Below are 27646 nucleotides of genomic sequence, written 5' to 3' on the forward strand. Positions count from 1 at the left end.
GTTGTGTGAGCCAGAGGAGGACAGGATATTGTTATGTGTTGCTGTGTGAGCCAGAGGAGGACAGGATATTGTTATGTGTTGTTGTGTGAGCCAGAGGAGGACAGGATATTGTTATGTGTTGTTGTGTGAGCCAGAGGAGGACAGGATATCGTTATGTGTTGCTGTGTGAGCCAGAGGAGGACAGGATATTGTTATGTGTTGCTGTGTAAGCCAGAGGAGGACAGGATATTGTTATGTGTTGTTGTGTGAGCCAGAGGAGGACAGGATATTGTTATGTGTTGTTGTGTGAGCCAGAGGGGGACAGAATATTGTTATGTGTTGTTGTGTGAGCCAGAGGAGGACAGGATATTGTTATGTGTTGTTGTGTGAGCCAGAGGAGGACAGGATATTGTTATGTGTTGCTGTGTGAGCCAGAGGAGGACAGGATATCGTTATGTGTTGTTGTGTGAGCCAGAGGAGGACAGGATATTGTTATGTGTTGCTGTGTGAGCCAGAGGAGGACAGGATATTGTTATGTGTTGTTGTGTGAGCCAGAGGAGGACAGGCTATTGTTATGTGTTGTTGTGTGAGCCAGAGGGGGACAGAATATTGTTATGTGTTGTTGTGTGAGCCAGAGGAGGACAGGATATTGTTATGTGTTGTTGTGTGAGCCAGAGGAGGACAGGATATTGTTATGTGTTGCTGTGTGAGCCAGAGGAGGACAGGATATTGTTATGTGTTGCTGTGTGAGCCAGAGGAGGACAGGATATTGTTATGTGTTGTTGTGTGAGCCAGAGGAGGACAGGATATTGTTATGTGTTGTTGTGTGAGCCAGAGGAGGACAGGATATTGTTATGTGTTGCTGTGTGAGCCAGAGGAGGACAGGTAATTGTTATGTGTTGTTGTGTGAGCCAGAGGAGGACAGGATATTGTTATGTGTTGTTGTGTGAGCCAGAGGAGGACAGGATATTGTTATGTGTTGTTGTGTGAGCCAGAGGAGGACAGGATATTGTTATGTGTTGTTGTGTGAGCCAGAGGAGGACAGGATATTGTTATGTGTTGTTGTGTGAGCCAGAGGAGGACAGGATATTGTTATGTGTTGTTGTGTGAGCCAGAGGAAGACAGGATATTGTTATGTGTTGTTGTGTCAGCCAGAGGAAGACAGGATATTGTTATGTGTTGTTTTGTGAGCCAGAGGAGGACAGGATATCGTTATGTGTTGTTGTGTGAGCCAGAGGAGGACAGGATATTGTTATGTGTTGCTGTGTGAGCCAGAGGAGGACAGGATATTGTTATGTGTTGCTGTGTGAGCCAGAGGAGGACAGGATATTGTTATGTGTTGTTGTGTGAGCCAGAGGAAGACAGGATATTGTTATGTGTTGTTGTGTGAGCCAGAGGAGGACAGGATATCGTTATGTGTTGTTGTGTGAGCCAGAGGAGGACACGATATTGTTATGTGTTGCTGTGTGAGCCAGAGGAGGACAGGATATTGTTATGTGTTGTTGTGTGAGCCAGAGGGGGACAGAATATTGTTATGTGTTGTTGTGTGAGCCAGAGGAGGACAGGATATTGTTATGTGTTGTTGTGTGAGCCAGAGGAGGACAGGATATTGTTATGTGTTGCTGTGTGAGCCAGAGGAGGACAGGATATTGTTATGTGTTGTTGTGTGAGCCAGAGGAGGACAGGATATTGTTATGTGTTGTTGTGTGAGCCAGAAGAGGACAGGATATTGTTATGTGTTGCTGTGTGAGCCAGAGGAGGACAGGATATTGTTATGTGTTGTTGTGTGAGCCAGAGGAGGACAGGATATTGTTATGTGTTGTTGTGTGAGCCAGAGGAGGACAGGATATTGTTATGTGTTGTTGTGTGAGCCAGAGGAGGACAGGATATTGTTATGTGTTGTTGTGTGAGCCAGAGGAGGACAGGATATTGTTATGTGTTGTTGTGTGAGCCAGAGGAGGGCAGGATATTGTTATGTGTTGTTGTGTGAGCCAGAGGAGGACAGGATATTGTTATGTGTTGTTGTGTGAGCCAGAGGAAGACAGGATATTGTTATGTGTTGTTGTGTCAGCCAGAGGAAGACAGGATATTGTTATGTGTTGTTGTGTGAGCCAGAGGAGGACAGGATATCGTTATGTGTTGTTGTGTGAGCCAGAGGAGGACAGGATATTGTTATGTGTTGCTGTGTGAGCCAGAGGAGGACAGGATATTGTTATGTGTTGCTGTGTGAGCCAGAGGAGGACAGGATATTGTTATGTGTTGTTGTGTGAGCCAGAGGAGGACAGGATATTGTTATGTGTTGTTGTGTGAGCCAGAAGAGGACAGGATATTGTTATGTGTTGCTGTGTGAGCCAGAGGAGGACAGGATATTGTTATGTGTTGTTGTGTGAGCCAGAGGAGGACAGGATATTGTTATGTGTTGTTGTGTGAGCCAGAAGAGGACAGGATATTGTTATGTGTTGCTGTGTGAGCCAGAGGAGGACAGGATATTGTTATGTGTTGTTGTGTGAGCCAGAGGAGGACAGGATATTGTTATGTGTTGTTGTGTGAGCCAGAGGAGGACAGGATATTGTTATGTGTTGTTGTGTGAGCCAGAGGAGGACAGGATATTGTTATGTGTTGTTGTGTGAGCCAGAGGAGGACAGGATATTGTTATGTGTTGTTGTGTGAGCCAGAGGAGGGCAGGATATTGTTATGTGTTGTTGTGTGAGCCAGAGGAGGACAGGATATTGTTATGTGTTGTTGTGTGAGCCAGAGGAAGACAGGATATTGTTATGTGTTGTTGTGTCAGCCAGAGGAAGACAGGATATTGTTATGTGTTGTTGTGTGAGCCAGAGGAGGACAGGATATCGTTATGTGTTGTTGTGTGAGCCAGAGGAGGACAGGATATTGTTATGTGTTGCTGTGTGAGCCAGAGGAGGACAGGATATTGTTATGTGTTGCTGTGTGAGCCAGAGGAGGACAGGATATTGTTATGTGTTGTTGTGTGAGCCAGAGGAGGACAGGATATTGTTATGTGTTGTTGTGTGAGCCAGAAGAGGACAGGATATTGTTATGTGTTGCTGTGTGAGCCAGAGGAGGACAGGATATTGTTATGTGTTGTTGTGTGAGCCAGAGGAGGACAGGATATTGTTATGTGTTGTTGTGTGAGCCAGAGGAGGACAGGATATTGTTATGTGTTGTTGTGTGAGCCAGAGGAGGACAGGATATTGTTATGTGTTGTTGTGTGAGCCAGAGGAGGACAGTATATTGTTATGTGTTGTTGTGTGAGCCAGAGGAGGACAGGATATTGTTATGTGTTGTTGTGTGAGCCAGAGGAGGACAGGATATTGTTATGTGTTGTTGTGTGAGCCAGAGGAAGACAGGATATTGTTATGTGTTGTTGTGTGAGCCAGAGGAAGACAGGATATTGTTATGTGTTGTTGTGTGAGCCAGAGGAGGACAGGATATTGTTATGTGTTGTTGTGTGAGCCAGAGGAGGACAGGATATTGTTATGTGTTGTTGTGTGAGCCAGAGGAGGACAGGATATTGTTATGTGTTGTTGTGTGAGCCAGAGGAGGACAGTATATTGTTATGTGTTGTTGTGTGAGCCAGAGGAGGACAGGATATTGTTATGTGTTGTTGTGTGAGCCAGAGGAGGACAGGATATTGTTATGTGTTGTTGTGTGAGCCAGAGGAAGACAGGATATTGTTATGTGTTGTTGTGTGAGCCAGAGGAAGACAGGATATTGTTATGTGTTGTTGTGTGAGCCAGAGGAGGACAGGATATCGTTATGTGTTGTTGTGTGAGCCAGAGGAGGACAGGATATTGTTATGTGTTGCTGTGTAAGCCAGAGGAGGACAGGATATTGTTATGTGTTGTTGTGTGAGCCAGAGGAGGACAGGATATTGTTATGTGTTGTTGTGTGAGCCAGAGGAGGACAGGATATTGTTATGTGTTGTTGTGTGAGCCAGAGGAGGACAGGATATTGTTATGTGTTGTTGTGTGAGCCAGAGGAGGACAGGATATTGTTATGTGTTGTTGTGTGAGCCAGAGGAGGACAGGATATTGTTATGTGTTGTTGTGTGAGCCAGAGGAGGACAGGATATTGTTATGTGTTGTTGTGTGAGCCAGAGGAAGACAGGATATTGTTATGTGTTGTTGTGTGAGCCAGAGGAAGACAGGATATTGTTATGTGTTGTTGTGTGAGCCAGAGGAGGACAGGATATTGTTATGTGTTGTTGTGTGAGCCAGAGGAGGACAGGATATTGTTATGTGTTGTTGTGTGAGTCAGAGGAGGACAGGATATTGTTATGTGTTGTTGTGTGAGCCAGAGGAGGACAGGATATTGCCCCTGGCTTTTAATATTATAAAGTTATACAATAACTAACCATCCTGTCAAAGCAGTTTTCTGACTGGAGGAAACAACCTCTTGGAGCTCCAGACAGAGGTTAGGTTAACTGAGCTCTGTGTCTCTGTGAATTAAATTAGTGGTCTGAATCTCTTTCTATTGGAAACATCTTGTTAGATCTTCTATTGGAAAATCCACTTTGTGTTGAACGTTCCCTTTCAGATGTTCAACCATGCATTGATCCCAAATGACACCCTGTTTCTTTTACAAGGGCACTGCTTTAGACCACAGCCGTATGCAGGCATTGTAAAAAGTAGTGCACTGTAAAGTAAATAGGATCTCAATTGGTTCTGCCTTTAGCTGCAGCAGACAGCCGGGGAGATTTGATTTTGGGGTCGAACGGTAATGTCTGTCTGGGCTTCTATGGATAAATGGCTGATGGACGTAGAAAGGAAACGACATCACAATTCAAACCCAGAGTTCAGACCGTATGGATTGGATACCAGGAACTACCTGAAATCTAGGCTGTGTTGCGGTTTGTGTGTGACGTGTCTTGGCCAAATAACTATAGCGTGATTCCTCACGAAACCAGGACAACAAAAATACCACGATTTGGGGGATTTTCGCAAAATATAATCCTTAAAATGGTCCTTTGGAGGAAGGATTGTTGACGTATATTTTACATTTGTATCTAAAATCATAACTGAGAAATAACTCATCAAAGATGGCATATTTATCACATTTTGGTCTTCCCACCTTTAATACTCCAAAATGAAACATTATATTATAGGAGACAGCTACAGATGAAACATTATGTTAAAGGAGACAGCTACAGATGAAACATTATATTAAAGGAGACACCTACAGATGAAACATTATGTTAAAGGAGCCAACTACAGATGAAACATTACATTAATGGAGACAGCTACAGATGAAACATTATATTAAAGGAGCCAACTACAGATGACATATTATGGAGTATTAAAGGAGACACCCACAGATGAAACATTTATATTAAAGGAGACAGCTACAGATTAAACATTATGGAGGATTGAAGGAGACACCTACAGATGAAACATTATGGAGTATTAAAGGAGGCACCTACAGATGAAACATTATATTAAAGGAGACACCTACAGATGAAACATTATATTAAAGGAGACACCTACAGATGAAACATTATATTAAAGGAGACAGCTAAAGATGAAACATTATATTAAAGGAGACACCTACAGATGAAATATTATATTAAATGAGACAGCTACAGATGAAACATTATGGAGGATTAAAGGAGACACCTACAGATGAAACATTATATTAAAGGATACAGCTACAGATGAAATATTATGGAGTATTAAAGGAGACACCTACAGATGAAACAAAGTATTCAGACCTATTTACTTTTTCCCCATTTTGTTGCGTTACAGCCTTATTCTGAAATTGATTAAATAAATAAAAATCCTCACCAATCCACGCACAGTAACCCATAGTGACATCACAATACCCCATAATGACAAAGCAAAACATTTTTTTTTTACAGATTTGTTCAAATGTTATTACAAATAAGAACCTGAAATAGTTTATTTACGTAAATATTCCAAATTGAGACTCAATTTGTGACTCAAAATTGAGGTCAGGTGCATCCTGTTTCCATTGATCATTCTTGAGATGTTTCTACAACTTGATTGGAGTCCACCTGCGGTAAAGTCAATTGATTGGACATGATTTGGAAAGGCACACACCTGTCTACATAAGGTCTCAGAGTTGACAGTGCATGTCAGAGCAAAAAAACAAGCCATGAGATGGAAGGAATTGTCCGTAGACCTCCGAGACAGTCCGATCAGGGGAAGGAAAACACAGACTAAGGCAGAGAGAGAGCAAGGTCTTGTGGGAGTCACTAAATATTTCTATGGGAACAGTCTGTTTTATTGAGGTAATATATTCAGTTGTATCACTGACTGTGAAATGCTCTGGACGCTGACCTCTGGTCTTAGCTCCAGTTGTATCACTGACTGTGAAATGCTCTGGACGCTGACCTCTGGACGCTGACCTCTGGCCGCTGACCTCTGGGCGCTGACCCCTGGGCGCTGACCTCTGGTCTTAGCTCAAGTTGTATCACTGACTGTGAAATGCTCTGGACGCTGACCTCTGGACGCTGACCTCTGGTCTTAGCTCCAGTTGTATCCCTGACTGTGATATGCTCTGGGCGCTGACCTCTGGTCTTAGCTCCAGTTGTATAACTGACTGTGAAATGCTCTGGGTGCTGACCTCTGGGCGCTGAACTCTGGGCGCTGACCTTTGGATGCTGACCTCTGGTCTTAGCTCCAGTTGTATAACTGACTGTGAAATGCTCTGGGCGGTGACCTCTGGTCTTAGCTCCAGTTGTATCACTGACTGTGAAATGCTCTGGACGCTGACCTCTGGACGCTGACCTCTGGACGCTGACCTCTGGACGCTGACCTCTGGGCGCTGACCTCTCGTCTTAGCTCCAGTTGTATCACTGACTGTGAAATGCTCTGGGCGCTGACCTCTGGTCTTAGCTCCAGTTGTATAACTGACTGTGAAATGCTCTGGGCGCTGACCTCTGGGCGCTGACCTCTGGGCGCTGACCTTTGGACGCTGACCTCTGGTCTTAGCTCCAGTCTCATCAATAATTAAAAGATGTTTCCCTACCATTGTGTTGTTTCTTGAATTCAGAATTTGACATGCGTGTCCTTTACATATGTGTGTGTGTGTGTGTGTGTGTGCTTCTGTGAGTTTGTCGGAGCCGGATATGATTAAGTGTTCTCAGACACAGGGGTTAGTTGCAGCCAGTGTTCCCGGGGGGGGGGGGGGGGGACATATTGGTGTGACACAGAAAGAGGAAGTGCTGTGACCTCCCACTGTGCCCAGCAGAGGGACTGAGGCCAGGCAGGCCACACTGAGCTGGAGTACAAAGCAGCCAAAGGCCAGTATTCCCACCACATAGAGAATAGAGTACCATTTAGGACACAGCCAAACTCTCTCTGGTTGGTTAAACTAATCACCATGGGGACCCTCTTGTACTCTCCCCTCCTCTCCCCTCCCCTCCTCTCCCCTCCCCTCCTCTCCCCTCAGCCCTACTTCAGAAACTATGCCTGGCTTTGAGAGGAATTGGCTCCAAACTGGGCTCTGAACAGACATACACACACCCATACACACACCCATACACACACACACACACACAACCTGGTCTTTCCTGCCACTGAGTGCTGGACGCTGGCTGAGAAGCTCACATGATGGAGTCGAAGCTAATTGCCTGGTCAACAGCCCCAGAATACCAAATACACCATCCTCCATCACTCAACACCTAGAACCTCTGGATATAACCTAGAACCTTTTCACCTAGAACCTCTGGATAGAACCTAGAACCGTATCACCTAGAACCTTTTCACCTAGAACCTCTGAATAGAACCTAGAATCGTATCACCTAAAACCTCTGGATAGAACCTAATCACCAAGAACCTCTGGATAGAACCTAGAATCGTATCACCTAGAACCTCTGGATAGAACCTAATCACCAAGAACCTCTGGATAGAACCTTATCACCTAGAGCATCTGGGTAGAACCTAGAACCTTATCATATATCATATATTTTCTATATTTCTTAACTCAGTTTTTATTTTTTTACCTTTAGATGTGTGTGTATTGGTGTTTATTGTTACTGTTGGAGCTAGGAACACAAGCATTTCGCTACACCCGAAATAACTTCTGATAAATATGTGTATGCGAACCAATAAAATGTGATTTGATTTGATTTTGTTGCCATCAGTGGATTGTCTCTATGAAGATATGACTTGGCTGTTAATTAAGTCCGCTCCGTTGACTCTGACACCAAGTCCTTTTTAGAAATGTCAAATCTTAAAAGTTGTGTCACAAACGGCGATCCTTTTCCCTTCATCCCATTGGCTACGCTGAAAAGCAGTGGACTAAATAGACAATAGGGTGCCATTATTTGGTATTCACCCGAAGCTTGACATTTTCTAGATAGATCTCTTGATATTCTTCCCATGCGCCTGTAAACAGGAGAATCTGATCACGGTCTGACTTTGTCAACACTATTAAATATCAGAGAGCAGAGATTAATGACCATTTCTTCCATGTGCAGAAAGAACGGGGGGGAGTCTGGATGGGGGAGTAGGGGGGAGTCGGACGGGGGAGGGGAGTCTGGATGGGAGAGTAGGGGGGAGTCGGACGGGGGAGTGGAGTCTGGATGGGGGAGTAGGGGGGAGTCGGACGGGGAGGGAGTCTGGATGGGAGAGTAGGGGGGAGTCGGACGGGGGAGGGAAGTCTGGATGGGAGAGTAGGGGGGAGTCGGACGGGGTGTGGAGTCTGGATGGGGAGTAGGGGGGAGTCGGACGGGGGAGGGGAGTCTGGATAGGGGAGTAGGGGGGAGTCGGACGGGGTGTGGAGTCTGGATGGGGAGTAGGGGGGAGTCGGACGGGGAAGGGGAGTCTGGATAGGGGAGTAGGGGGAGTCGGACGGGGGAGGGGAGTCTGGATGGGGGCGTAGGGGGGAGTCAGACGGGGGAGGAGAGTCTGAGCCAGTCCTTCAAGCCGGATAGGAAGCTCTCAAAACAACCCTGTTTCCTAGTGTCCAGCGAATAGACAACTTGTGACAGTTCTATCTGATTGGTTAAAAGGCTGCTGTAGCGAATCAGATCGTGTTCTTCATTTTTGCTTCATACCAGTGGTGGTTAATGTGTTGTTTCCTCCCTCATGCTTCCAGTGGGTGCAACCACTAAAACCAAAGTCAAAGGTGAGTTATCTCTTGTGTCTTTCTGCATGATGTATATTGGACACCAGTTCCCAATTAACCATGTTTCATGTCAGCTCTACCAGTTCCCAATTAACCATGTTTCATATCAGTCCTACCAGTTCCCAATTAACCATGTTTCATATCAGTCCTACCAGTTCCCAATTAACCATGTTTCATATCAGTCCTACCAGTTCCCAACTAACCATGTTTCATACCAGTCCTACCAGTTCTCAGTTAACCATGTTTCATATCAGTCCTACCAGTTCCCAATTAACCATGTTTCATATCAGTCCTACCAGTTCCCAATTAACCATGTTTCATATCAGTCCTACCAGTTCCCAATTAACCATGTTTCATATCAGTCCTACCAGTTCCCAATTAACCATGTTTCATATCAGTCCTACCAGTTCCCAATTAACCATGTTTCATATCAGTCCTACCAGTTCCCAACTAACCATGTTTCATATCAGCTCTACCAGTTCCCAATGAACCATGTTTCATATCAGTCCTACCAGTTCCCAATAAACCATGTTTCATATCAGTCCTACCAGTTCCCAATTAACCATGTTTCATATCAGTCCTACCAGTTCCCAATTAACCATGTTTCATATCAGTCCTACCAGTTCCCAATTAACCATGTTTCATATCAGTCCTACCAGTTCCCAACTAACCATGTTTCATATCAGCTCTACCAGTTCCCAATTAACCATGTTTCATATCAGTCCTACCAGTTCCCAATAAACCATGTTTCATATCAGTCCTACCAGTTCCCAGTTAACCATGTTTCATATCAGTCCTACCAGTTCCCAGTTAACCATGTTTCATATCAGTCCTACCAGTTCCCAATAAACCATATCAGACCATCTCCCTCCAGAGACCAGGCCGGGGCCAGTGGTGAATTAACATTGGGATCGTCTCTAATTTCCACCCTGTTCCATTTAATACACTACATTTGACCAGGGCCCATGGTGATGTGGGTGTACAGGGTGTCTGGTACAGGGTGTCTGGTACAGGGTGGGGCCTGACTGGTGTCTGGTACAGGGTGGGGCCCATGGTGATGTGGGCCTGACTGGTGTCTGGTACAGGGTGTGGGCCTGACTGGTGTCTGGTACAGGGTGGGGCCCATGGTGATGTGGGCCTGACTGGTGTCTGGTACAGGGTGAGGGCTGACTGGTGTCTGGTATAGGGTGGGGCCTGACTGGTGTCTGTTACAAGGTGGGGCCTGACTGGTGTCTGGTACAGGGTGGGGGCCTGACTGGTGTCTGGTACAGGGTGGGGGCCTGACTGGTGTCTGGTACAGGGTGGGGGCCTGACTGGTGTCTGGTACAGGGTGGGGGCCTGACTGGTGTCTGGCACAGGGTGGGGGCTATAACCCAACCTGTAACAACTGATACATTCTCTTTTTGGGACATTCACTCTGTTTTGAGAGTATGGAAGGTTCCAGGCTTTGTTACAGATGGCACCATTTTCCTTACAGAGCCCTTGGTCAAAAGTAGTGCACTGTGTAGGGAATAGGGTACCATTTGTGAAGTCGACTTCGTGTTCGAATCAGAGGAATGAAATGTGTCCTGTTATCGATGATCAAGTTCACTGACAAGTCCTTTTAATCCCAGCCTACATATTGGACGTATCAATGATCAGCCGAACTGAGCTCTGACGAGACTTCAACCAAAGCCAGGCATTAATGCAAACACACACATTTTAATATACATCCGTGAGCTGCTAGGGTGTGTGGGAAACACAACTGTTTTTTAATTAGGTTGGGGGATCCTTCCAAAATGTTAATTCAACAGAAGTGTGAGGATTTGTAGGAGTTGGCAGGTCGACAAGCCGTGCATCCTGAATGGCATCACTATTCACTATTCACAGGGTGGACAAAACATTAAGAACACCTCCCTGATATTGAGTTCTTGACACAAACCGGTGCGCCTGGCAGCTACCACCATACCCGATTGCCCATTCACACTCTGATTTACACACATACACAATCCATGTCTCAATTGTCTCAAGGTTTAAAAATCCTTCTTTAATTAACCTGTCTCCTCCCCCTTCATCTACACTGATTTGAAGTGGATTTAACAAGTGACATCAATAAGGGATCGTAGCTTTCACCTGGTCAGTCTGTCATGGAAAGAGAAGGCTGTCTTAATGTTTTGTAAACTCAGTGTATAGTGCACTACTTTTGGGTTCTGGTCAAAATTAGTGCACTACATAGGGGATAGGGTCCCATAGGCTTCTGGTCAAAAGTAGTGCACTACATAGGGGATAGGGTGCTTTTTGGTAGACTGACGCGATTCTCGTGACAGCCTTAACATGGACTAGCTCATTTGGTTCTGTGTACCGAGATGATCAATGACACAGCAAGTAATCCTGAAGGTGGAGTCCATATCTATCATCTCTCTACCTGTCTACCTCTCTATCTACCTCTCTCTCTCTCTGTCTACCTCTCTGTCTACCTCTTTCTCTGTCTGTCTACCTCTCTCTCTCTCTCTCTCTCTCTGTCTACCTCTCTGTCTACCTCTCTCTCTCTCTCTGTCTACCTCTCTGTCTACCTCTCTCTCTCTCTCTGTCTACCTCTCTGTCTACCTCTCTCTCTCTATCTGTCTACCTCTCTCTATCTTTCTGTCTACCTCTCTCTCTTCCTATCCAACTGTCTGCCTCTCTCTCTTCCTATCCATATGTCTACCTCTCTCTCTCTCGCGCTCTCCATCTGTCTACCTCTCTCTCTCTCTCTTGCTCTCCATCTGTCTACCTCTCTCTCTTCCTATCCATATGTCTACCTCTCTCTCTCTCTCTCGCTCTCCATCTGTCTACCTCTCTGTTTACCTCTCTCTCTCCATCTGTCTACCATTCTGCCTACCTCTCTCTCTCTCTCTCTCCACCTCTCTCTCTCTCTCTCTCTCTCTCTCTCTCTCACTGTGTGTGTTTGTAGACAGACAGCTCTTTAAATAATACTCAGACAGAATATGTCTGTCTGCCATTACCATTCATTCCCCCGCTGATGGGCATGGCACCACTCTAAAGGAAATCTATACTTACGGTAATTGAAAAAATGTGCTGTGTAGATCACTGAGTCAAGCATCCAAGTGTCCAGCTAGATGCTTTATTATACAGAGCCTTTAGCAGACAGGGGAATAATATAGTGTGTGTGTGTGTGTGTGTGTGTGGTGTGTGTGTGTGTGTGTGTGTGTGTGTGAGTCTGTGTGTGTGTGTGTGTGTGTGTGTGTGTGTGTGTGTGTGTGTGTGTGTGTGAGTCTGTGTCTGTGTGTGTGTGTGTGTGTGTGTGTGTGTGTGTGTGTGTGTGTGTGTGTGTGTGTGTGTGTGTGTGTGTGTGAGTCTGTGTCTGTGTGTGTGTGTGTGTGTGTGTGTGTGTGTGTGTGTGTGTGTGTGTGTGTGTGTGTGTGTGTGTGTGTGTGAGTCTGTGTCTGTGTGTGTGTGTGTGTGTGTGTGTGTGTGTGTGTGTGTGTGTGTGTGTGTGAGTCTGTGTGTGTGTGTGTGTGTGTGTGTGTGTGTGTGTGTGTGTGTGTGTGTGTGTGTGTGTGTGTGTGTGTGTGTGTGTGTGTGTGTGTGTGTGTGTGTGAGTCTGTGTCTGTGTGTGTGTGTGTGTGTGTGTGTGTGTGTGTGTGTGTGTGTGTGTGTGGTGTGTGTGTGTGTGTGTGTGTGTGTGTGTGTGTGTGTGTGTGTGTGTGTGTGAGTCTGTGTCTGTGTGTGTGTGTGTGTGTGTGTTTGCATACACTGTTACAATGTTACTCTGTTACAATGTTACAATGTTAATATGTTACACTTTTACCTCTGTTACACTGTTACAGTATTACAGTGTTACAGTGTTACTTTGTTACTTTGTTACTTTGTTACTGGGATATAACTAAAGAGTTAATCAGGGTAACTGGGATATGACTAAAGAGTTAATCAGGGTAAACTGGGATATGACTAAAGAGTTAATCAGGGTAAACTGGGATATGACTAAAGAGTTAATCAGGGTAAACTGGATATGACTAAAGAGTTAATCAGGGTAAAACTGGGATATGACTAAAGAGTTAATCAGGGTAAACTGGGATATGACTAAAGAGTTAATCAGGGTAAACTGGGATATGACTAAAGAGTTAATCAGGGTAAACTGGGATATGACTAAAGAGTTAATCAGGGTAAACTGGGATATGACTAAAGAGTTAATCAGGGTAAACTGGGATATGACTAAAGAGTTAATCAGGGTAAACTGGGATATGACTAAAGAGTTAATCAGGGTAAACTGGGATATGACTAAAGAGTTAATCAGGGTAAACTGGGATATGACTAAAGAGTTAATCAGGGTAAACTGGGATATGACTAAAGAGTTAATCAGGGTAAACTGGGATATGACTAAAGAGTTAATCAGGGTAAACTGGGATATGACTAAAGAGTTAATCAGGGTAAACTGGGATATGACTAAAGAGTTAATCAGGGTAAACTGGGATATGACTAAAGAGTTAATCAGGGTAAACTGGGATATGACTAAAGAGTTAATCAGGGTAAACTGGGATATGACTAAAGAGTTAATCAGGGTAAGCTGGGATATGACTAAAGAGTTAATCAGGGTAACTGGGATATGACTAAAGAGTTAATCAGGGTAAACTGGGATATGACTAAAGAGTTAATCAGGGTAAACTGGGATATGACTAAAGAGTTAATCAGGGTAAGCTGGGATATGACTAAAGAGTTAATCAGGGTAAACTGGGATATGACTAAAGAGTTAATCAGGGTAAACTGGGATATGACTAAAGAGTTAATCAGGGTAAACTGGGATATGACTAAAGAGTTAATCAGGGTAAACTGGGATATGACTAAAGAGTTAATCAGGGTAAACTGGGATATGACTAAAGAGTTAATCAGGGTAAACTGGGATATGACTAAAGAGTTAATCAGGGTAAACTGGGATATGACTAAAGAGTTAATCAGGGTAAACTGGGATATGACTAAAGAGTTAATCAGGGTAAACTGGGATATGACTAAAGAGTTAATCAGGGTAAACTGGGATATGACTAAAGAGTTAATCAGGGTAAACTGGGATATGACTAAAGAGTTAATCAGGGTAAACTGGGATATGACTAAAGAGTTAATCAGGGTAAACTGGGATATGACTAAAGAGTTAATCAGGGTAAACTGGGATATGACTAAAGAGTTAATCAGGGTAAGCTGGGATATGACTAAAGAGTTAATCAGGGTAAACTGGGATATGACTAAAGAGTTAATCAGGGTAAACTGGGATATGACTAAAGAGTTAATCAGGGTAAACTGGGATATGACTAAAGAGTTAATCAGGGTAAACTGGGATATGACTAAAGAGTTAATCAGGGTAAACTGGGATATGACTAAAGAGTTAATCAGGGTAAGCTGGGATATGACTAAAGAGTTAATCAGGGTAAACTGGGATATGACTAAAGAGTTAATCAGGGTAAACTGGGATATGACTAAATAGTTAATCAGGGTAAACTGGGATATGACTAAAGAGTTAATCAGGGTAAACTGGGATATGACTAAAGAGTTAATCAGGGTAAGCTGGGATATGACTAAAGAGTTAATCAGGGTAAACTGGGATATGACTAAAGAGTTAATCAGGGTAAACTGGGATATGACTAAAGAGTTAATCAGGGTAAACTGGGATATGACTAAAGAGTTAATCAGGGTAAACTGGGATATGACTAAAGAGTTAATCAGGGTAAACTGGGATATGACTAAAGAGTTAATCAGGGTAAACTGGGATATGACTAAAGAGTTAATCAGGGTGATTTTTCCACAAATAGAAAGGTATTTTCCTTTCCACAGTAGCAAGATCGTATCTATTTTTGCTAACGTTCTATTAAAATGTATTGTAATCATTTATTTCTTTCGGAAAATGAATACTGAGTATGTACACTTCACTGTCAGACCATTTTATTGATAAACTACACGGTAATGTAAAAGTATAACTTTTTTTGTGATCCAATACGTAACACTGATCATAATATGGTTTTAATCCAGAGAGGTTAGAAAAAGTATCTAGAGCCTCTATGAGGCTGTGGAGGGATTCTAATTCTAAAAGTATCTAGAGCCTCTATGAGGCCGTGGAGGGATTCTAATTCTAAAAGTCTCTAGATCCTCTATGAGGCCGTGGAGGGATTCTAATTCTAAAAGTATCTAGATCCTCTATGAGGTTGTGGAGGGATTCTAACTGTCTATTTAAAAGAGAACATGAATCATCAGCGTACAATGACACCTTTGTTTTTATTTCTAGGACGTTGATATATGTCACGGTCGTCATAAGGAGGAGACCAAGGCTCATTTATTAAACGAATGCAACACTGAACAAAACTATACAAAATAACAAAACGAACCGTGAAGCAATATGACTAGTGCGAACAGGCAACTAAACATAGAATAATAACCCACAAAACCAAAATGGAAAATGGCAACCTAAATAGGATCCCCAATCAGAGACAAAGATAAACAGCTGTCTCTGATTGGGAACCAATTCAGGCCACCATAGACCTACATATACCTAGACAATCCCAAAACCCCATAGATATACAAAAAAATGTAGACAAGACCAAAAACACACATACCACCCTCGTCACACCCTGACCTAACCAAAATAATAAAGAAAACCAAGATAACTAAGGTCAAGACGTGACAATATTATTGTTGGATCTGATTTTAATAGCTAACATTTCGATGGCCATAATAAATAGTGTACTATGTTACACTGTTACACTGTTTCAATGTTACTCTCTTACGCTGTTACAATGTTACTCTGTTACACTGTTTCAATGTTACTCTGTTACTCTGTTACACTGTTTCAATGTTACTCTGTTACACTGTTACTCTGTTACACTGTTACACTGTTTCAATGTTACTCTGTTACACTGTTTCAATGTTACTCTGTTACACTGTTACAATGTTACTCTGTTACACTGTTACAATGTTACTCTGTTACTCTGTTACACTTTTACTCTGTTACACTGTTACACTGTTTCAATGTTACTCTGTTACACTGTTACAATGTTACTCTGTTACACTGTTACAATGTTACTCTGTTACACTGTTTCACTTTTACTCTGTTACACTGTTACACTGTTTCAATGTTACTCTGTTACACTGTTACAATGTTACTCTGTTACACTGTTACAATGTTACTCTGTTACACTGTTACTCTGTTACACTGTTACACTGTTTCAATGTTACTCTGTTACACTGTTTCAATGGTGCGCTGTTACAATGTTACTCTGTTACAATGTTACTATGTTACACTGTTTCAATGTTACTCTGTTACACTGTTACACTGTTTCAATGTTACTCTGTTACACTGTTACACTGTTACACTGTTACACTGTTTCAATGTTACTCTGTTACTCTGGTACACTGTTTCAATGTTACTCTGTTACACTGTTACTCTGTTACACTGTTACACTGTTTCAATGTTACTCTGTTACACTGTTACAATGTTACTCTGTTACACTGTTACAATGTTACAATGTTACTCTGTTACACTGTTACAATGTTACTCTGTTACACTGTTACAATGTTACGCTGTTACACTGTTACTCTGTTACACTGTTACACTGTTTCAATGTTACTCTGTTACACTGTTTCAATGGTGCGATGTTACAATGTTACTCTGTTACAATGTTACTCTGTTACTCTGTTACACTGTTTCAATGTTACTCTGTTACACTGTTACACTGTTTCAATGTTACTCTGTTAGTCACAATGAACAGGTCTTCTAGACCCAAAGGAAAATGTGTCGAATCAGTAAGTTTCTCTGTATCTAGTTCCACCTAGAACATTCTATTGCAATTCTGTCCCACTTCTTAAAGCTGCTGTATATCTCTGTCACTTCTATTTTCTCTCCCCCTTTTTCTCTCCCTCTTTCTCCCCCTCTTTCTCTCCCTCTTTCTCCCCCCTATGTCTCTCCCTCTTTCTCCCCCTCTTTCTCTCCCTCTTTCTCCCCCTCTTTCTCTCCCTCTTTCTACCCCCCTATGTCTCTCCCTCTTTCTCTCCCTCTTTCTCCCCCTCTTTCTCTCCCTCTTTCTCCCCCTCTTTCTCTCCCTCTTTCTCCCCCCCTCTGCCTCTCCATCTTTCTCCCTCCCTCTTTCTCCCCCTCTGTCTCTCCCTCTTTCTCCCTCCCTCTTTCTCCCCCTCTTTCTCTCCCTCTTTCTCCCCCCCCTCTGTCTCTCCATCTTTCTCCCTCCCTCTTTCTCCCCCCCACTTTCTCTCCCTCTTTCTCTCCCTCTTTCTCCCCACCTCTTTCTCTCCCTCTTTCTCGCCCCCCTCTTTCTCTCCCTCTTTCTCCCCCCCCTCTTTCTCTCTCTCTTTCTCCCCCTCCTTCTCCCCCCTCTTTCCCCCCCTCTTTCTCTCCCTCTTTCTCTCCCTCTTTCTCCCCCTCTCCCCCCCCCCCTTTCTCTCCCTCTTTCTCCCCCCCTCTTTCTATCTCTCTTTCTCCCCCCTCTTTCTCCCCCCTCTTTCTCTCCCTCTTTCCCCCCCTCTTTCCCCCCCTCTTTCTCTCCCTCTTTCTCCCCCTCTTTCTCCCCCCTCTTTCTCTCCCTCTTTCTCCCCCTCTTTCTCCCCCCTCTTTCTCTCCCTCTTTCCCCCCCTTTTTCTCTCCCTCTTTCTCCCCCTCTTTCTCCCCCCTCTTTCTCTCCCTCTTTCTCCCCCTCTTTCTCTCCCCCTTTCTTCTTGTACAGTAAAACAGCCCCCATTATTGCTTCCCCCAGCGGGGCTCTTTTCTAACAGCGTCCCAAATAGAACCTTTTCCCCTTAACAGTGCACTACTTTTGACCAGTGCCCATAGTGCACTACCATATAGGGAATAAGGTGTCGTTTGGGATGTATCCTCTCTCCGCCGTTCGGTTCTGTGCATGCGGTGACTATTTACAGGAGAGGACAGCTTCCCCTCTCTCTCAGTCCCGTGTACCTTTCAGGTGAAGGAGGTTGCCTTTATGACTATAGGTGTTGTGTAGTAATGGGCTGTGGAATGTATTAACCCTCCTCCGTCACCACGTCTAGCCTTCTACGAGAAGACACGGTGTAACCGCCACCATGTCTAGCCTGCTATGAGAAGACACGGTGTAACCGCCACCATGTCTAGCCTGCTATGAGAAGACACGTTGTTACCGTCACCACGTCTAGCCTGCTATGAGAAGACACGGTGTAACCATCACCACGTCTAGCCTGCTATGAGAAGACACGTTGTTATCGTCACCATGTCTAGCCTGCTATGAGAAGACACGGTGTAACCGTCACCACGTCTAGCCTGCTATGAGAAGACACGGTGTAACCGTCACCACGTCTAGCCTGCTATGAGAAGACACGGTGTAACCATCACCACGTCTAGACTGCTATGAGAAGACACGGTCTAACCGTCACCACCTCTAGCCTTCCACGAGAAGACACGGTGTAACCGTCACCACGTCTAGCCTTCTACGAGAAGACACTGTGTAACCGTCACCACGTCTAGCCTTCCACGAGAAGACACGGTGTAACCGTCACCACGTCTAGCCTTCTACGAGAAGACACTGTGTAACCGTCACCATGTCTAGCCTTCTACGAGAAGACACTGTGTAACCGTCACCACGTCTAGCCTTCTCAGAGAAGACACGGTGTAACCGTCACCACATCTAGCCTGCTATGAGAAGACACGGTGTAACCGCCACCACGTCTAGACTGCTATGAGAAGACACGGTGTAACCGCCACCACGTCTAGCCTGCTATGAGAAGACACGTTATCGTCACCACGTCTAGCCTGCTATGAGAAGACACGGTGTAACCATCACCACGTCTAGCCTGCTATGAGAAGACACGTTGTTATCGTCACCGCGTCTAGCCTGCTATGAGAAGACACGTTGTTATCGTCACCACGTCTAGCCTGCTATGAGAAGACACGTTGTTAACGTCACCACGTCTAGCCTGCTATGAGAAGACACGGTGTAACCATCACCACGTCTAGCCTGCTATGAGAAGACACGTTGTTATCGTCACCACGTCTAGCCTGCTATGAGAAGACACGTTGTTATCGTCACCACGTCTAGCCTGCTATGAGAAGACACGTTGTTAACGTCACCACGTCTAGCCTGCTATGAGAAGACACGGTCTAACCGTCACCACCTCTATTCTGCTATGAGAAGACACAGTGTAACCGTCACCACGTCTAGCCTGCTATGAGAAGACACAGTGTAACCGTCACCACGTCTAGCCTGCTACGAGAAGACACGGTGTAACCATCACCACGTCTAGCCTGCTATGAGAAGACACGGTGTAACCGTCACCACGTCTAGCCTGCTATGAGAAGACACGTTGTTACCGTCACCACGTCTAGCCTGCTATGAGAAGACACGTTGTTACCGTCACCACGTCTAGCCTGCTATGAGAAGACACGTTGTTACCGTCACCACGTCTAGCCTGCTATGAGAAGACACGTTGTTACCGTCACCACGTCTAGCCTGCTATGAGAAGACACGGTGTTACCGTCACCACGTCTAGCCTGCTATGAGAAGACACGTTGTTACCGTCACCACGTCTAGCCTGCTATGAGAAGACACGTTGTTACCGTCACCACGTCTAGCCTGCTATGAGAAGACACGTTGTTACCGTCACCACGTCTAGCCTGCTATGAGAAGACACGTTGTTACCGTCACCACGTCTAGCCTGCTATGAGAAGACACGGTGTTACCGTCACCACGTCTAGCCTGCTATGAGAAGACACGGTGTAACCCTCACCACGTCTAGCCTGCTATGAGAAGACACGGTGTAACATTTTCCACTTCCAGCCCGTCTGTTACGGTCATACATTAATAATGACTTGAGGCTACCTGGGGCGGTATCTGCCGGGGCGGCAGCGTAGCCTAGTGGTTAGAGAGTTGGACTACTAACCGAAAGGTTGCAAGATCGAATTCCGAGCTGACAAGGTAAAAATCGGTCGTTCTGCCTCCTGAACAAGGCAGTTTAACCCACTGTTCCTAGGCCGTCTTTGAAAATAAGAATTTGTTCTTGACTGACCCGCCTAGTTAAATAAAGGTGAAATAAAGAAACTCCTGTATGTCTCAGTTCTATTGCTGCAGACCAATGGTCCTTCAGTCTTTCTGTCCGTCTCTTCTATAGCCCAGTAACGGGATTACAATAACTTCTACAGCCCAGTAACGGGATTACAATAACTTCTACAGCCCAGTAACGGGATTACAATAACTTCTACAGCCCAGTAACGGGATTACAATAACTTCTATAGCCCAGTAACGGGATTACAATAACTTCTACAGCCCAGTAACAGGAATACAATAACTTCTACAGCCCAGTCACGGGAATACAATAACTTCTACAGCCCAGTAACGGGATTACAATAACTTCTACAGCCCAGTAACGGGATTACAATAACTTCTACAGCCCAGTAACGGGATTACAATAACTTCTACAGCCCAGTAACGGGATTACAATAACTTCTACAGCCCAGTAACAGGAATACAATAACTTCTACAGCCCAGTCACGGGAATACAATAACTTCTACAGCCCAGTAACGGGATTACAATAACTTCTACAGCCCAGTAACGGGATTACAATAACTTCTACAGCCCAGTAACGGGATTACAATAACTTCTACAGCCCAGTAACGGGATTACAATAACTTCTACAGCCCAGTAACGGGATTACAATAACTTCTACAGCCCAGTAACGGGATTACAATAACTTCTACAGCCCAGTAACGGGATTACAATAACTTCTACAGCCCAGTAACGGGATTACAATAACTTCTACAGCCCAGTAACGGGATTACAATAACTTCTACAGCCCAGTAATGGGATTACAATAACTTCTACAGCCCAGTCACGGGAATACAATAACTTCTACAGCCCAGTCACGGGAATACAATAACTTCTACAGCCCAGTAACATGAATACAATAACTTCTATAGCCCAGTAACATGAATACAATAACTTCTACAGACCAGTAGTGAGAATACAATAACTTCTACAGACCAGTAGTGAGAATACAATAACTTCTACAGCCCAGTAGTGAGAATACAATAACTTCTACAGCCCAGTAACATGAATACAATAACTTCTATAGCCCAGTAACATGAATACAATAACTTCTATAGCCCAGTAACATGAATACAATAACTTCTACAGCCCAGTAGTGAGAATACAATAACTTCTACAGCCCAGTAGTGAGAATACAATAACTTCTACAGCCCAGTAGTGAGAATACAATAACTTCTACAGCCCACTTTACTTCTAAGAGAACATGTCTGATCATTTGTCTTTAACTGCAGTCACTGTCAACCAGGTGATTTTCACAACAACAAAAAATGACAGTGGGGAAAAAAACGACTTTACTATCATATGCAACCAGATATGTTAAGTCCATACAGTGGGGCAAAAAAGTATTTAGTCAGCCACCAATTGTGCAAGTTCTCCCACTTAAAAAGATGAGAGAGGTCTGTAATTTTCATCATAGGTACACTTCAACTATGACACACAAAATGAGATTTTTTTCTCCAGAAAATCACATTGTAGGATTTTTTATGAATTTATACATGTTGAACACACCTGTCTCCTAGTGATGACATAATAGCCTTTCTTTTTTCCTGCTGAAGAGTCTTAAGTCTTATCTGAAGAATGTCGTAACACACTCACCCTCTTCGTCTGTTTCATATATTCTCTATGATTTGACTTTAAAATTGAATTTGCCGAGACGCAGGGAAAATCCATAGGTAATTAGGGGTGAGAGCTTGGAGGTGATTACTGTAGGAATGTAGATCAATGGCTCTTAATGACTTGTCAAAAAACACATGTGATTGGTCTGAGGTTTATACACATCAACAACAGGAGTCTGCTGGCGATGAGAGGGCACTTATTACAGTAGTGCAGATATAGAGCGTAAAGGGGCAATCTGCGATTCATTCATTCATTTTTTTTTAAACCTTTTAAACGTGCCCTCTGTAATTACTGGGACAGCAAAGCAGTATTTCTTCTTTTGTCTTTATAAACTTTGGATTTGAGGGTATTTCCATCCATATCGGTTGAACTGTTTAGAAATTACAGCCCTTTTTGCTACATCGTCCCCTCATTCTAAAGGAGCAAAAATTATTGGGACAAATTCATTTCTATGTTTATTAAAATAGTAAAAAGTTAAGTATTTGGTCCCGTATTCACATCACGCAATGACATCAAGCTTGTGACTCCACAATTTTGTTGGATGCGTTTGTTGTTTGTTTTGGTTGTGTTTCAGAATATTTTGTTCATTTGTCCCAACACTTTTTCTCACCTAAAATGGAGGGACTATGTACAAAAAAAAAGTGCTGTAATTGTTAAACAGTTCAACCGATATGGATGGAAATACACCCAAATTAAAACGGACAGTCTGCACTTTTAACCTTACAGTCATTGTTTGATTTCAAATCCAAAGTGTTGATTTTAAGAGCCAAAAGAAAATCAAGAATACTTCACTGACCCAATAACTACGAAGGGCCCTGTATAAAACCCCATGGATTCTTAAAGAATATAGCTTAGACATGACTCATGAGCTTAGTTCAAAATATATGTTTTGTGTTACGCCAAAGAACAAATATATCGTAAACAAATACTGTATAGCCTCAAATCTATAATCCTGAAACCATGGATGGCCAGTCCTTACACCCACAGCTTTTTTATCCAGCCCCCATGCCTCGGCTGTTTATCAAAACAGTGTTTTGGGGGGAGGTGGTCTCTTTGTTGTTCTTTTTTAAGCAGATTGGCATATTTCAACGTGCTAGAGTAGAATAGCCACGGTTCCACTGCTGTAATTTCACCCAGTAAATATAGAGACATGGGTAGATGAGCTGACGACCCTTATTACCTCATTACAGAATGTAATACAGTAATAACATTGTTGTTTCCCGCCAGGCCATATTAACCTGAGTCACCGTGTGAAGGAAGAGACTCGTTAGCTGAAAGCCTCTGCGTTTCAAATGGAACCCTATTGTCTATACCATTGCACTGATTTAACCTATGGTCAAAACATAGAACACTAAGGATTAGAACACTAAGGATTAGAACACTAAGGATTAGAACACTAAGGATTAGAACACTAAGGATTAGAACACTAAGGACTAGAACACTAAGGATTAGAACACTAAGGACTAGAACACTAAGGATTAGAACACTAAGGATTAGAACACTAAGGATTAGAACACTAAGGACTAGAACACTAAGGATTAGAACACTAAGGATTAGAACACTAAGGATTAGAACACTAAGGATTAGAACACTAAGGACTAGAACACTAAGGACTAGAACACTAAGGATTAGAACACTAAGGATTAGAACACTAAGGATTAGAACACTAAGGATTAGAACACTAAGGACTATTTGTGACGGAGACGAAAGTCTAGTTATAAATTTTTTATTTTTACAACATCTTTGTTTCGGTGGCAATTAATACGTTCTCACCTCAGCCCTTTTCTGAAAAATAACCTAGACATTAAAAACATATTTACTGTGTAAATACTGTAATTGGGGAGTTTCATTTCTCTGACCACAGCAAGCCAGTGTTGAGTAGTTGAGATGGATTGAATTTATAAAAAAATTCTTGAGAAATAAGACAGAAGAACCTGGAGTGTTCTAATGAGAACGATACGGGGTTAATTGTTCTCAATGGCGACACTTCAGCACCAATAGACTTGACCTAGTGTTCTTTCTCTTGTTACACATGTAACTTAGGCTACGCAGCAGCACATTTCCTGACAGAAGTTACACAACAGAGCTGCGCACTAATTGACTATTCGTAGCAGAGGCGATGTGTGTAACACAAGCAGGCTATTTTAAAACCTAGAGAGGGCAGTGCAAGATGGTGTAAAGAAGAGAGGAGAGGGAGAGGAGAGGAGAGGAGAGTTGAGGAGAGGAGAGGAGAGGAGAGGAGAGGAGAGGAGAGGAGAGGAGAGGAGAGGAGAGGAGAGGAGAGGAGAGGAGAGGAGAGGAGAGGAGAGGAGAGGAGAGGAGAGGAGAGGAGAGGAGAGGAGAGGAGAGGAGAGGAGAGGAGAGGAGAGGAGAGGAGAGGAGAGGAGAGGAGAGTGAAAAGGAAAGGGAAATGGAAGTGAAAGGGAAAGGGAATAAGGAATAAGGAATAGGAAATAAAAAAGGAAATAGGAAATGAAGAGAAGGAAAGGAAAGGAGAAGGGAAAGGAAAGAGGCACAGTGAGGTTTTAAATAACTCTTGAAAGCATTGGCAGCAAAGCTGCAAGTGCAGTAGCAGTAGAAACCCCCCCAGGAGAGATGCTGTGATGGGTTAGGGTTAGTGCAGCAGTAGAAACCCCCACAGGAGAGATGCTGTGATGGGTTAGGGTTAGTGCAGCAGTAGAAACCCCCCAGGAGAGATGCTGTGATGGGTTAGGGTTAGTGCAGCAATAGAAACCCCCCAGGAGAGATGCTGTGCTGGTGTGACTACCACAGAGGGAGGATGCTGTAATGGTGTGACTACCACAGAGGGAGGGTGCTGTACTGGTGTGACTACCACATAGGGAGGATGCTGTAATGGTGTGACTATCACAGAGGGGGGATGCTGTAATGGTGTGACTATCACAGAGGGGGGATGCTGTAATGGTGTGACTACCACATAGGGAGGATGCTTCTCAGTAGAGCAGTACAGTAAATACTACGACTTCTCAGTGGAGCAGTACAGTAAATACTACGACTTCTCAGTGGAGCAGTACAGTAAATACTACAACTTCTCAGTGGAGCAGTACAGTAAATACTACAACTTCTCAGTGGAGCAGTACAGTAAATACTACAACTTCTCAGTGGAGCAGTACAGTAAATACTACAACTTCTCAGTGGAGCAGTACAGTAAATACTACAACTTCTCAGTGGAGCAGTACAATAAATACTACGACTTCTCAATGGAGCAGTACAGTAAATACCTAGCTGTCCTATACAGTGGGGCAGAAAAAGTATTTAGTCAGCCACCAATTGTGCAAGTTCTCCCACTTAAAAAGATGAGAGAGGCCTGTAATTTTCCTCATAGGTACACTTCAACTATGACAGACAAAATTAGGGGTAAAAAATCCAGAAAATCACATTGTAGGATTTTTTATGAATTTATTTGGTGGAAAATAAGTATTTGGTCAATAACAAAAGTTTATCTCAATACTTTGTTATATACCCTTTGTTGGCAATGACAGAGGTCAAACGTTTTCTGTAAGTCTTCACTGTACATGTTTACCGTAGGTTCTAAAGTGCTATGTTCATTGTAGGTTGATTGAGCAACATTGGTTATGCATTTATTATTGATATTATCATAGATGATAGTCAGTTGAAACACTACCCTATAGTGTAGAGATACAACCGGCTATATCCAGCCATCTTTGGTGCATGATAAAACTAGGGTCTGAACTCTAGAGAGTAGATGACTATACCTTAATTATAATACAATCTTATGCTAGTGTATTAGATGATAAGATAACAACATTACGATCTTATGATTGTGTATTAGATGACAGGATAACAACCTTATAAACAGTAGCTGGATTCTGTAGCAGAGACACAGCTATACCTGTTTGTACAGTGGGCTGTCTATAGTATATTACATATCCACTGTCAAGAAATACACTTGTGGGTTGGATAAACCTGCTTGAAATGTCATTTCATATGAACATGAATAGTAGTTATTATTATTATTTCTTATATATTGTATATTTGATTGTATCTGATTTATATATATTTTTTCTGATACTTCAAGGGGGTCTTAAAATTCAAAATCAAATCAAATCAAATTTTATTTGTCACATACACATGGTCAGAAGATGTTAATGCGAGTGTAGCGAAATGCTTGTGCTTCTAGTTCCGACAATGCAGTAATAACGAACAAGTAATCTAACCTAACAATTCCACAACTACTGTCTTATACACAGTGTAAAGGGATAAAGAATATGTACATAAAGATATATGAATGAGTGATGGTACAGAGCAGCATAGGCAAGATACAGTAGATGGTATCAAGTACAGTATATACATATGAGATGAGTAGATGAGTAATGTAGGGTATGTAAACATAAAAGTGGCATAGTTTAAAGTGGCTAGCGATATATTTTTTACATCAATTTCCGTCAATTTCCATTATTAAAGTGAGCTAGAGTTGAGTCCGTATGTTGGCTAAAAATGTAAATCAAATAGCTGAATGATCCCTGGTTTGACCATCTTAAAACAAATCCATGCAGCTTAGTAACACCCCCCCCCCCCCCAGGTTAGACAGGGATTAGACTTGTATAGGGTAATACACTACATAACTAAAATTATGTGGACACCTGCTCGTCGAACATCTCATTCCAAAATCATGGGCATTAATATGGAGGTCGGGAACACTGATATTGGGCGATTAGGCCTGGCTCGCAGTCGGCGTTCCAATTCATCCCAAAGGTGTTCGATGGGGTTGGGGTAAGGCTCTGTGCAGACCAGTCAAGTTCTTTCCATGCCGATCTCGTCAAACAATTTCTGTATGGACCTCGCTCTGAAACAGGAAAGGGCCTTCCCCAAACTGTTGTCACAAAGTTGGAAGCACAGAATCATCTAGAATGTCATTGTATGCTGTAGTGTTAAGATTTCCCTTCACTGGAACTAAAGGGCTTAGCCCGAAACCATGAAAAAACAGTCCTGAACATCCTATGACTGTGCCACGTTGAAAGTCACTGAGCTCTTCAGTATGTCCATTCTGCTGCCCATGTTTTTTTTTTCCCTATGGAGATTGCATTGCTGTGTGCTCAATTTCATACACCTGTGTGGCTGAAATAGCCAAATCCACTACATTTTGAAGGGGTGTCCACATACTTTTGTATATATATATATATATATATATAGTGCATTTATTTAATTTCTTCCCGTGCTGTGGTTTCCTCTCCCTCCTGCCTGGGCTGCAGTTTACAGTTTATTCTCTGGGGCTGTGCTTCAGTGTGTTCCAACCATTCATCAAGACAAGGAGTTCCATTATGTAGTGCAGTCAGCTGAAAATGAAAAAGGCTTTTGGGGAGGCGATGCTCATTCCTCTTCCACTAATTCCACGTTCATCTTCTCTTCCTTCAATAGAGACATTTTCTAACGTTTTCTACCTGGAATTGAAACTCTGGTTCAGTTCAGCGGGCTGTGGATATTAATAGGGAATATATTCATTAGTCCTTCTAGATGTTTGTGTATCCCAAATAGCAGCCTGTTCCCTGTAATTATAGTGCACTACTTTTGACCTTAAAGAGCCATAGGGGTGCCATTTGGGACACAACAGTCATTACGTACTCTGAGTACACAAAACATTATGAACACCTGCTCTTTCAATGACACTGACCTGGTGAATCCAGGTGAAAGCTAGGATCCCTTATCGAATGTCCCTTGTTAAATCCCACTTCAAACCAGTGTAGATTAATGGGAGGAGACAGGATAAAGAAGGATTTTTAAACCTTGAGACAATTGAGACATGGATTGTGTATGTGTGCCACTCAGAGGGTGTAAGTGCATTTGAACGGGGGTATGGTAGTAGGTGCCACCGGTTTGTGTTAAGAACTGCAACGCTGCTGGGTTTTTCACACTCAACAGT

General features: G+C 43.3%; 1 protein-coding gene across 3 annotated transcripts in view; it reads left to right on the plus strand.

Moving 5' to 3' along the window:
- cadm2b (cell adhesion molecule 2b) overlaps positions 1–27646 on the plus strand; it is a 459638-nt gene that overhangs the window by 280899 nt on the left and 151093 nt on the right. For 2 of the 3 annotated variants that reach the window (XM_031791269.1, XM_031791270.1), the window contains exon 2: positions 9058–9087. The exons of the other annotated variant lie outside the window; for it this stretch is intronic. In XM_031791269.1, coding sequence (XP_031647129.1) covers positions 9058–9087 — 30 coding nt within the window. The remainder of the gene's footprint in view (positions 1–9057; positions 9088–27646) is intronic. 3 annotated transcript variants of the gene reach the window in all.

This window comes from Oncorhynchus kisutch, linkage group LG15 (genome assembly GCF_002021735.2).
Source record: "Oncorhynchus kisutch isolate 150728-3 linkage group LG15, Okis_V2, whole genome shotgun sequence".
Classification (NCBI taxonomy): domain Eukaryota; kingdom Metazoa; phylum Chordata; class Actinopteri; order Salmoniformes; family Salmonidae; genus Oncorhynchus; species Oncorhynchus kisutch.